At 39.9% G+C, this 11,219-nt stretch overlaps 1 protein-coding gene across 1 annotated transcript; it reads left to right on the forward strand.

The window, feature by feature from the left end:
* Positions 1-280: 280 nt before the first annotated feature.
* Positions 281-10,941, forward strand: VDAC2 (voltage dependent anion channel 2). The gene is given in 11 exon segments (XM_052676883.1): positions 281-303; positions 4,003-4,074; positions 5,129-5,178; positions 6,326-6,478; positions 6,562-6,614; positions 7,062-7,289; positions 8,165-8,315; positions 9,143-9,200; positions 9,844-9,911; positions 9,913-9,957; positions 9,959-10,941. Coding segments are annotated over 10 exon segments (969 nt in total). The 5' UTR covers positions 281-303; positions 4,003-4,007; the 3' UTR covers positions 10,055-10,941.
* The last annotated feature ends 278 nt before the right edge of the window (positions 10,942-11,219 follow it).

Raw genomic sequence — 11,219 nt, forward strand, 5'->3', positions numbered from 1 at the left:
CGCACTGCTGTCGCCTCGCGTCCCCGTGCCGGGGTCTCTCGGGGCGGGCGGACGGGCGTTCGAGGCGCCCCGTGGGGACGGGCATCTCTCGGGACGGCCCGGGTCGTCCGGGGTCCTACGAGGCGGCGGCGGGCGGGCGGATCGGTGTCTCCTTCACTTCGCCCTCCAGTGCCAGCGGCCGCAGCAGCGCGGCCTCCTCACGGCGAGACCCGCCCGCGCCCCCGGCCCCGCTCCGCCCGGCCCCGCCGCCCTCCCGCGCTAGCCAGGTGCCGGCCCGGGCTTCGGCTCGTCCCGCGGGGGCGGGTGAGGCGGGCGGGGTGCGGGCAAAGGGCTGCGAGCGGGGCTGGGGGCGCCTTCCTCGGCCTCAGACTGGGGACGGCTGGGAGGGACTGGGCGGCGGGGGGCCGGGAGGGCTCAGGGCGCTCCGCCGTCCGCGATGGCCTCGGCCGCGCCCGGCCGGCGGTTACATAAGGGGCGGCGGCGGCGGCGGCGGCGGCGGCGGGGGTCAGGCGCGAGGCCCAAGATGGCCGCGCGGAGCGTTCACCTTGCGGCGGCAGCGGGCGCCGCGCGGCCTGGGGCCCGGCCCGCTGCGAGAGGGACCTCCGTGCTGCTTGGGCTTTCCGAGCACGTAGCGAGCCTGCGGCTGTTTGACTCTCTCTCCCTTCTCCGTAGAGTCTGTGCGTTGGCCTAGCTACGGCTGCGTCGCTCGCGTGCCAGGCGCCGAGGAGTAGGGAGGCAGTTACAGCGAGGGTAGTGAGTAGCTCTCGGTTAGTAGCGCTGTTCGTGTAAAGGAGGACAGCATTAGAGCGGATGTCTAACGATATTTTCTGTATCTACTTATTGCTATTTTCAACGATGGAATAAAATTCCACTGTAGTTATTGCCACTTAAAAAGTGTATGCCAGTGCTTATGTATTTTTTTCTTAATTCTGTGCCCTCTAGGCTGATCCTCAATGTCCCGAGGTCTGGAAATGGTTATTGAAGTCATTGGTGTACCTTAATTACTGGGTGTGGGGCTCCTTCCAAGTATTGCCTCGAAAGACAGCTGTGATGTAATGATTGTGACAGCCTTCTCGCATCACCATGGCATTTTTTTTTCTTTTTACTTTGGAAGAAAGCATATTTAAATAGCAGATGTTCTGTTTTTTTGTTTTGTTTTGTTTTTGTTTTTTTTTTTTTAAATTATTAATTTTTTTTTATTTTTTTTAGGGCTGTATAGAAAGGGAGGATAAAATGAAAAATCAGGGTGGGATGCCTACCTGATATAAGTACCTTGTGTGCTCCTTGAATGGGGATTATTTGATACCTGCTGTCACAACCAGCTTGTAGTCATTAAGTGGTGGCTTTAACTGCTTCTAATTAGTAGTTTAGATGAAAGACGCTTCAAAACATACTTGAAGAAAATTACTCGTAATTATAAGGATTTGCAAATCTAGTGAATTTATCAACACTAGAGGAAACAAGAATGATATTTTTTGGCCTTTAATGAGCTTTCTGATGGAGATAACAGCTTACCGGGTGCTTTATGTACCCCCAAATAACTTTTCCTCTCATGTCCCTGTCAGTTTATGAATTATAACAGCAGTGTGAAGGTCATAAGCTGTTTTAACTTCTTATCAGGAAACCCAGGCCTGTAGGCTGGAGTGGCTGACAAGGATTAGTCAGTTTCCTGCAGCAGGGAGGATGCTTAACTTGGCTAAATAATAAAAACAGCAGTATCCTTTTACTGCAGTAATTCTATTAATTTAGGTATAGATACTAAAAAAATATCATTTTTTAAACTTTAGGGCCTTAGCATAAATCTCGTTTGTAATGAATGTCTACTTAGCTTGGGAACATTAAAGATGAAAGCTTATTATACAGTCATTTATATTTATATATAGTAGCCTTTAGCACAGACATGCTTTTTGACACTTCTAAACTAGTAATAATTATTCTTCTGGAGATGGTAGTTGGCCCTACTCATAAGATGAGTGCATAGCTAAAACTTCTCAAAGCCCTTCTAAGCTATTAATGAATTGAACAGTAGGGATTTGGAGTGAGAGAAGGTCAGTGCTCCCACACTTCCTTGAAATTTGGTCCTGCATCTGCTACTTTCTCATCACTGGGGCTCATATTCTTCTGCTATTGAATCTTCTTTTCCTTAGACTTACATTATTAGTTATTTTCTTAAGAATTTACTCCATGCAGGAACGGATTTGTTTGATATTCTCCGGAAAGTGCTGGATAGATTCCTTTACTGATTGCATGTAGAGCTTAGCATTTGTTGCTGAAGAGGTTTTCGGTTTTTCTTTCAAACCAGGCTAAACATAGATGATTTGGCTACCATGCAGTTGAAGTTGTCCTCTTGGGGTTTAGGAAAATGGAGAGAGGCATCTGGGAAAACTGCAGTAGACTGTAGAAAAATAATGTTAAGGCACAAGACTTTTTTGTACGAAAAATGTTTTAAGAATAGTGGTTGTTTGTACAGTTAGGCTGTATCTGGCAGTTATGATCAGTGTGTATTTTTTGTGGATGCTGTAGGGTAACAGTCTGTTTTACTGGAATGATGCCCTAAGGGAAATAATTCTGGGTCAGGTGTTTTCAGGCAAGTTTTCTTGTTATGTAGATAAGGCCAGAAAAGACAGACTTTTAATTTAAAAATATTGGGGAACATTGGGAGAGGAAGAGCCTGCTTTGATCCCATGTGACTAATATACTTGTTGAGATCTGCAGGAGGTGAACAATTCCATAGTCTGATGATGATAATTGAAATCTGGTTACAAGTGCTTTATAAGAATGGAAAGTTTTCAGTTGAAAATGAATGTGAGAGTATAGTCGTCATTATTTGTTTTAGATTCTGAAGATGTTTTTCTGTTTGAAACAAAATCCACATTGGAATGAGATAGACAGTGAATTATGTTCATCTGACTTCCAGAAAAGCACGTGACCAATTAATTTTAAAATCAGATTTTTTAATTTTTTGGTTAGACAATTTTGAAAGGGAAGGTTTTTGACTGTTTAGGCTTTTTTATGATGCTTATCTAGCTAGTGTTAGTGTTTTCCCCTTTGTTTTTGTGACCCTTTTAGGGAAGTCACCAAGTTTGTGAAATACTTTCTGTTTTCCGTATTTTAAAACTCCTGAATAGGCTGTGTCTAATAGTGGCCTTTCACTATTGAAATAGAGGGACATTAGTCACCAAAGGAGGGTAGAGATGGAGAGTATCCTCTCAGGGAGGAGGAGCATTGTGCAGACCTGTGTGGGACCTTAGACTGGCATCCAGCAGGCCAGGGAAGCTTGGTCAGATCTGGTCTTGAATGACAGGCTCTTTAACAGTGAGTTTGCCAGAAGCTCCCTGTCTGAGAAGAGCTCTCCTTACAAGTCCATTTCCTGTTCTCACCTGTATGACTTGTTCCTTTTGAACTAATGAGGAGCTCACCCTCCCCACCCTTGCCCCTAGGCTTAAACTCTTGCCCTGTGTAAGAGGAAAGATCTTCATCTGAATAATTGCTGGTTAACAGCCTTTGAAGATACTTTCCAAATCTTGTCTTTACCATTTTAAATATTGGGCAAGTGATGTTGCAAAACAAATATGCACTTTCACATATTGAAAATGAAACGTTGTGGATCTTCTCCGAAAAATTCCATAAGCATCTGACTTTGTGAAACTTAAGGAGGTATCTACTAAAATTGCAGCATTCCATGTTTCTCCCTCCCTGGTTTTCAGTGAGCTTTCAGTTGGTTTGTGATAATTAAAGACATAAGCAATAAATCAACTTGAAAAGTAAAGATTTCTCTGGTGATCCCTTGACAGTAAGTGGGCTGCCTGTGCTAAGAAAATGTTTAGTGTCTGCAGTGAACATCAGAAAATCTGTAGATTTTCCACAAAGTAATGTAATTGTTTGAACCATCTGTCAAGTGGAATCTGCCTTTAAAGAAAGAGCATCGTTAACCGTTGTGCTGGTGTTCTTGTAGGAGTGCATAGTAGAAGATTGAATTGTAATTATGCCATTACTTTTCAGCTCCAATGGCGATTCCTCCATCATATGCAGACCTTGGCAAATCTGCCAGAGATATCTTCAACAAAGGATATGGTGAGTCAATACAGTGTATCGAGTGTGCTGCAGGAATGAATTGACTAGTTTAGCATGGATGTGGAGTTCAATGAAAGCTCAAATGCCTGTGCTTCTGGTAGGGAGGAGACTGTGTTTCATTTAAAATATTTCTATCAGCTAATGTGCCAGCAGAAGCTTTTTGGTGAGCTATTTTGATATGACTTCTGCTAAACCTTACTGCATTAACCACATTAATGTTATGTGAAGAGGTGTTGCAGAAGCATCCACTGTTACACAGCTTAGGAGTACCTTTGCACTTCCTTTACAGATTTTTGTGCCAAAGCACTTGTTGGTACACAAAGGCAAATATACCACTGTAACATATGGTTTTGTTGTTGGGGTTTTTTTGTTTGTTAGTTGGTTGGTTTGTGGTTTTCTTGGAACAGCGAGAGGAAGGAGTGATCTGAAAGAATTCTCTGACATTTTTAAGTAGCATAGTTTAAAAAAAGAAGTGCTTAGTTGCAGTGCTGTTTATTTCAGGTCTTTGGAAATTCATACAGGAGCTCATTCTCCAAGGCTAACTCTCAAGTTTGAGTGTAAGAAAATCAAATTATTCTCCCATAGTCCTCCTTATGCTCTGGTGGCTGTGTATTTCCTAGTGACACCACATTGAGACTTTTTCTTTGAGGTCTGTCTTCTTAGTGCTGAGGCGACGATTTCATGCAATAGGGTCGCTCTTTAAATGGCATTGAGTACAGAGTAGATACCATTCAGGGAATGTATTCTGTCACTAAGTTTACTGTTGGAAGCCATCTTTTGTTAGTATTAAGTGCGGTATACAACAGAGAGCTATTCTTTGCTAATTGTTTAGTGATGACAGACCAAACTCCTAGTTTGTTCTTAGGATGACCTCTACTGCTGTACCATCTGAAATTAGAGTGTAACAGAAGTCAGTCTACACTGGGTTTTTTATGTGTATGCTTATATGTGTGTGTATATATACACACACACTTCTGGGAAACCAACATCGTGAAAAATCTGCATAGTCTTTAGTTAAAGCTTAACTTTTTAACTGTAACTTCTGTTTATTAAGGGTTTGGGCTGGTGAAACTGGATGTGAAGACAAAATCTGCAAGTGGAGTGGTGAGTTTAAATACTTATTCATTGTATTTCTAGGGGCTGAATGTTCAGATGCTTGTTTAATTATATATGAGCACTTTCCAGATGCCATTATGTAGCTTGTAGGTTATATTAATGTTACTAATGATAATTTCAGGAGCACATAGAGCTCTGACTTCATTCTGAATATAATGCTACTATTGCAAATATCACATAAAACAATAACAAAGCTTTCTTAATCTTTGTAAAATAAAAAGGTTTCTTAGCTTAGTCCCTCGTGTTAAGACTAAAAAAATATTTGACATATTATTTGCTGTTTAGCATGCAACTTTGTTTCTGTAAATTTTTGACACCTTGATCCATGTGTGAAGTAGTTGGCAGTGAGACAGCACTGTGCATTCCCTTTAAAAGGTATTTAAGTGCTGCTGCAATGTTCCATGATAGGTATCTTGGTCATGCAAGCAGTACCTCCTGCAACTCCCATCTGTTTTTAGAGCAGACTTCACAAGATATAAAAGTAGATTTTTCCCTTCACCAAGAACAGGATGTTTTAATTGTGTAACTGGCTGTTTAAAAACAAGGTGTGTGGGTTATGTGCTTTTTTTTTATAGAAGCCCGCATTCCAACAGAAACACTGTTTGCAAGGGCCCTGTTATAGGTGTAATGCTGCTTCCTTTTGTTTCTGTCAAGGTCGAGTGGTTATCCTGCTAAAACTCGCTGCAAAATTCAAGCTCTTGTGTGAATCCCATTTCAGTTACAACACCTCTTTCCCAGGAAGGGAATGTGCATAAGCATATGTTAAGGACTCCTGGTTTGGTTTGATTTTTCTTTTTTCCTTTCCCTCAATAGTACCAGACTTAGCCTTATTTCAGGAAGATTTTTTTCTTCTTTTCTTATGGGAACAACTGTTTTGCTTTTGAGTTGCATTTTAAACCTCTATTTTGTAAGAGCGGTGCGTGCTGCGTTTGAGATGGAGGGTGAGAAGGGAGAAGTCTGTAATGTGAATGTGAGTCATCTAGTTCTTCTCCATGGTATGTTGCTGTCTCCCAAGTTATCTAAGGTTATGTAGAACAAGATCTTCAGTGAAGAAAGATCTTTTCTCTTTTGTTACTTCGTCAGGCTTTCGGGATCACATGTTTATTCAGTATAACATGGACACTGTCCTTTTTAGGAATTCACAACATCTGGTTCATCGAACACAGACACTGGAAAAGTGAATGGAAGCTTGGAGACCAAATACAAGTGGGCTGAGTATGGGCTGACTTTCACAGAAAAATGGAACACAGATAACACTCTGGGAACAGAAATTGCAATTGAAGATCAGGTAATAGATTAGCTGAGTATTCATTTATTTTACTAAACTAGTAGATCTGAATTGATAGCTTTATTTTCTTATCCTTCAATTAGATTGCCAAAGGCTTGAAGTTGACGTTTGATACAACTTTCTCACCAAATACAGGGTAAGTTTTTTTTTTTGCCTTTTTCCCTTGTGTATCATGCTACACGTGTGGTTGGTAAATGTTTCATCTGCTGTGTTAAATCAATACATGTTTGTTATTGATCCAAATTAGCAAACCCCAATGCTAAAGGCTTCTGCTTTTCCACATTGCATCTTATTCTAGGGGCTTAGTATTGGGTACTTCACAACTATCTATTTCTTCTAATTTCTGAGATAAAAATATTTAGTTGGACTATTACAGGAAGTATGGAGATGTTTCTACCTTCATCACAATGCATGTTTATGTGATTTTTGTTTAGTTTCTTGATGAGTTACTCGTGCTTTGGGCCAGTCTGTTGGATGTATGTGCATGGCATTTGGGTCCATTGTGTTGAGGCATATGGCTCAAATTTGTCTGCTCGTGGAGAATGATCAAACTGTGTTAAGATTAACTGTTTCTCTGTTTCAGAAAGAAAAGTGGTAAAATTAAGTCAGCATATAAACGTGAATGCCTAAACCTAGGTTGTGATGTTGACTTCGATTTTGCTGGGCCTGCAATCCATGGTTCAGCTGTCTTTGGTTATGAAGGATGGCTAGCGGGCTATCAAATGACTTTTGATAGTGCCAAATCAAAATTGACAAGGAATAACTTCTCTGTGGGTTACAAGACTGGAGACTTCCAGCTTCACACCAACGTGTAAGTACTGGAAATTGTATCCTGTTCTACAGAAGCAAGCTTTTTTGTGCCTTCCTGCTATATACATACTTAAACTACTAAGATGTGCTTGCAAGGCACTTAAGCAGCATGCATTTTTTAGTATCAAACTTTGTAAATAAATAGTACTTCATCCCTTTCTCAAAATGCTAAATACACTAAGTAATGACTTGTTAACATTTGTAGTATGATACATGCTATAGTTTACCAAATACTTGGAAGCGTGATAGGCTTGTTATGCAGAGCTGGTCAAAAGACTTTATGCAGCTTTCCCCATGTGTTGAGCTGTATCTGACTGTAATTCAGGAGGTGATCCATTTGTTAGAGGTAGCAATTGTTGCACTACTTAAGTAGGCCAGAAGCAGTTTCTGGAGCAAAAATACTTCTGCTTATGGACGTTTTGAGTAGATACATCTTCCTGTATTGATGAGATGAGTGTGTAAAATGATTAGAGTGCAGCTAAAGCGGGAACCATCTTTATTCTGAACTTTCTTCAAATTGCATGTTTGTTAAAGACTCTGGGTTTTCTCCAGAGCAAGCTAATTAAAATCTCCCAAAGCTTCACTCTAATGAATTGTTTTAGTATGCTTATTTAGGGCATAACTTGATTTTGAGATGAACTTTCTTTTGAATGGGGACTGTTCTGTCTGGTTCTGTGGAAGTTGAGGTGAGGGAAGCTGCAAAACATGTTAGTCAGAATGTAAGAATCCTATTTAATTTTGAAGCTTTTTTCATCTCCTCTTATCCAGTCTAAAAGTGGGAAGGAAACATTCTAAATTCTTATTTAAATAGAAATTTGAACTGTTTCTTTAAAAGATTATGTAGATATAAGAAGCTGATTTCTTTCATCTGTGCAGCAATGATGGTTCGGAATTTGGCGGTTCAATTTACCAGAAAGTGAGTGACAACCTTGAAACTGCCGTAAACCTGGCATGGACAGCTGGTAGCAACAGCACTCGCTTTGGAATTGCAGCTAAATACAAGTTGGATTCCACTGCTTCCATCTCTGTAAGTATGGTTCTAACTGAAAGGGTTATGCTAAACTGAGAAGCTTTTTAGTTTCTGAGCATGTGTGTTAGTACAAAAGAAGATGAGTAATCAAAAAGTCTTGCAAGAGCTAGTCTTGGAATCCAAGTCATTATAAATAAAACAAGTAGTATTTAAATGTTGCCTACAGTGAAGTCTATTTTATAATCTGGCTTACATGTTGTATTATGTACAGAACTACACATACTTGTATAATAAAAACAAAAACCCCTTCATATCTGATTCTGTAAGCTTACAGATTGGAAACAGTTCTCTTAGTAAGAACTGTAAGAGGTGCTGGTTGAATTCCGTGTTGCAGGGGAGTTTTATTTGTTGTGAAATTAGAATTGAACTTGTAGTATTGGAATAATTCTACAGAGGAAGTGAGGCAAAGTGGGGGGAAAAGAATTTTGCACATCCTTGTTATGTTGGTTCTCTGAAATGTCTACTACTTGTTTGGTTGGATATGCAAAGCATGAATTATTTTCTAACAATATGAACGTGGAGGATTTTTTCCAAAGCAGTTTGTTTTGGTGACTTGCTATGTTCTTCTCAAAGGAGTGTAGAGAAGTTCACCAGCCAAACTGCATTCCAGTAACAATTCTTCTTGCCTCTGCAATCCTGTCTGCACTTAAATGGTTATATTCTTTAGCATAGGTTGTGGGGCAGAGGCATAGTTAGGGAGACAGTCTAGTAAGCACAGCGAAAATGAAAGAACATGTAGCACGTTGCTAACTGCTGAATAATAACAAAGAACTCTTCAATTAAAAGATTTCAATTGCTTCTGTGTTTTTACTTATTTTCTCCAGGCAAAAGTGAACAACTCTAGTCTAGTTGGAGTGGGTTACACCCAGACCCTGAGGCCAGGTAAGGGCTTTCACATCTGTGTCTTTCACGCGTGACACAAACACCTGAGTTCTTTGTATCTATATGCAATTATTTTGAATTTTCAGAATAATTTTGTCTTGAAGGCAAAGTAGATGCTTGACAGCAAGTTCTGTTGCACATAAAACCTTTACATAGGACAAATTAAGCTGTCTAATGGTATTTCTGCATTGTATTCCTCATTGATTTGCTTACCAGCTGTCACGTTCGATAGCTTAGCTTTAAACTTGCTCTGTTTAAACATGAAAACACCTGTTAATGCTACATCACCATTAGTTAGTTCTCTATCTGAAAAACCAGTAAAAATCATGCTTACACTCCCTCACAAATCCGTTTTTCTGTGCATAGTTTTCTTTCTTAATGCACATCTTAAGGTAGAAGAATTTTGATGTATTTATCAAATGAAGTCTTTGGATATCCAGGTTGTAGAACAGTGTTTTTAAAAAAGTGTCTCGTTTGTTGGGTTCACATAACTAGCTTTCAGTGGATTTTGTATGTAAATGAATGTAGATAACTTTGAAGCAAAGTAATAAGAAATACAGCTGAGACTTGTAATGACAGAGGTTGAGTTGCATGAAGGCCACTCTGCTTACGTGTTGTAAACATAATCTTTAAAATTTTACAGGTGTGAAGCTTACTTTGTCTGCCCTGATAGATGGAAAGAGCATCAATGCTGGTGGCCATAAACTTGGTCTTGGCCTGGAATTGGAAGCTTAAAAAGGTGAAGAAACTGCTGCAGAGAAGGGATATCAGAAGAATTTGGCCTTAAAACGTATTTCCAATGTGACCAGCAGGCTTTTTCCCAAAACGAGTACAAGAGCTGTATTTGTATTTAGGCAGTTACTTGTTAGCTGGTTTCTAGTTAAATTGGTTACCCGTCTAGTTACGAGTCTGCACTAGCGCAGTCACTTAAACATTATTTAAATGTATTTAACTGTTCAATGCGCTACCCACAAATAATGAAATAGACATCTGAGAAAACTGTACAATTGTGTGCATGTTTGTTTTATGTTCCTTTTAACATTCAATATTGCTGTTGAATGGAAAATCAATCAGTGGATATCTTGAAATGAGGTCAACGGTTCTGTCAAATCACCTTACGTAGAAATACATTTGGTATCCCAAGATGACTCAAATTATGAATAAAACAAGTACACACATACTTATGCCTCAGATATTTTAAGAGTTAAGATAATAGGGTAGTGCTCAGTTAAGTTTTAACTAATGCTAACTCAAGATGTAGTGCTCTGTATCTTTGTGCAATTAAGGACTCACCCCATCCATGAAAATGCTGAATATGGCTGGTTTTCACTGAACAGTTAGATTCCTCAAGCAAATCATGTATTTGGTTTTGTTTTGTTTCGTTTTTGTTCAGGTAAGGTAAGATTTGTCATGTCACGATGGCTTAAGTCCCTTATGTTTCATGGGCAAGATTTACTGCATTACTAGTTGGCCTGCTCGCGTAAAGAGTGCAGAGTGATTTCCATGCCATGTTAAGGCATTTAAAAACTGCTCCTTGATGCTTTTACACAAGGGAAGGGGGGGAGGGAGGGGAAGAAATCCCACAAACACTTATTTGCTTATGTTTGTATGAAGTGAGACTTAACAACTGCAACTGAATGTAATGGTACAACAGCCTGCTTAGCCCAAATACTGTGAGAGGTTTCTGCTTAAACTGAATGAAATAAAGGCTTAATTTTAAGTGGAAATGGAGGAAAATATATCCAATTTTGCTTTCTCATTGACAGATAAATATTGGCAAATTTGGTAAGACGTCAAATAATAGAAAAACTCAGATATTCTGGAATTTCTAGAATTGTGTGAGGGACAAATCTCTTAAGATTGCACTCCTAAGAGCAAGCATAGCTAGTTGTGAATGTTTTTAATGTGGAATATTTTATACTTGTGCAGCTCTTCTAAGAAGAGGGTTTTATTGTTTTCAATGGTGTGCTTTGGGTCTGGTTCTTAGTATCTCATAGCTGATATAGGTGTGTATCTCTT

This window comes from Tympanuchus pallidicinctus, unplaced genomic scaffold, assembly GCF_026119805.1.
Source record: "Tympanuchus pallidicinctus isolate F22 unplaced genomic scaffold, pur_lepc_1.0 scaffold16, whole genome shotgun sequence".
NCBI lineage: Eukaryota > Metazoa > Chordata > Aves > Galliformes > Phasianidae > Tympanuchus > Tympanuchus pallidicinctus.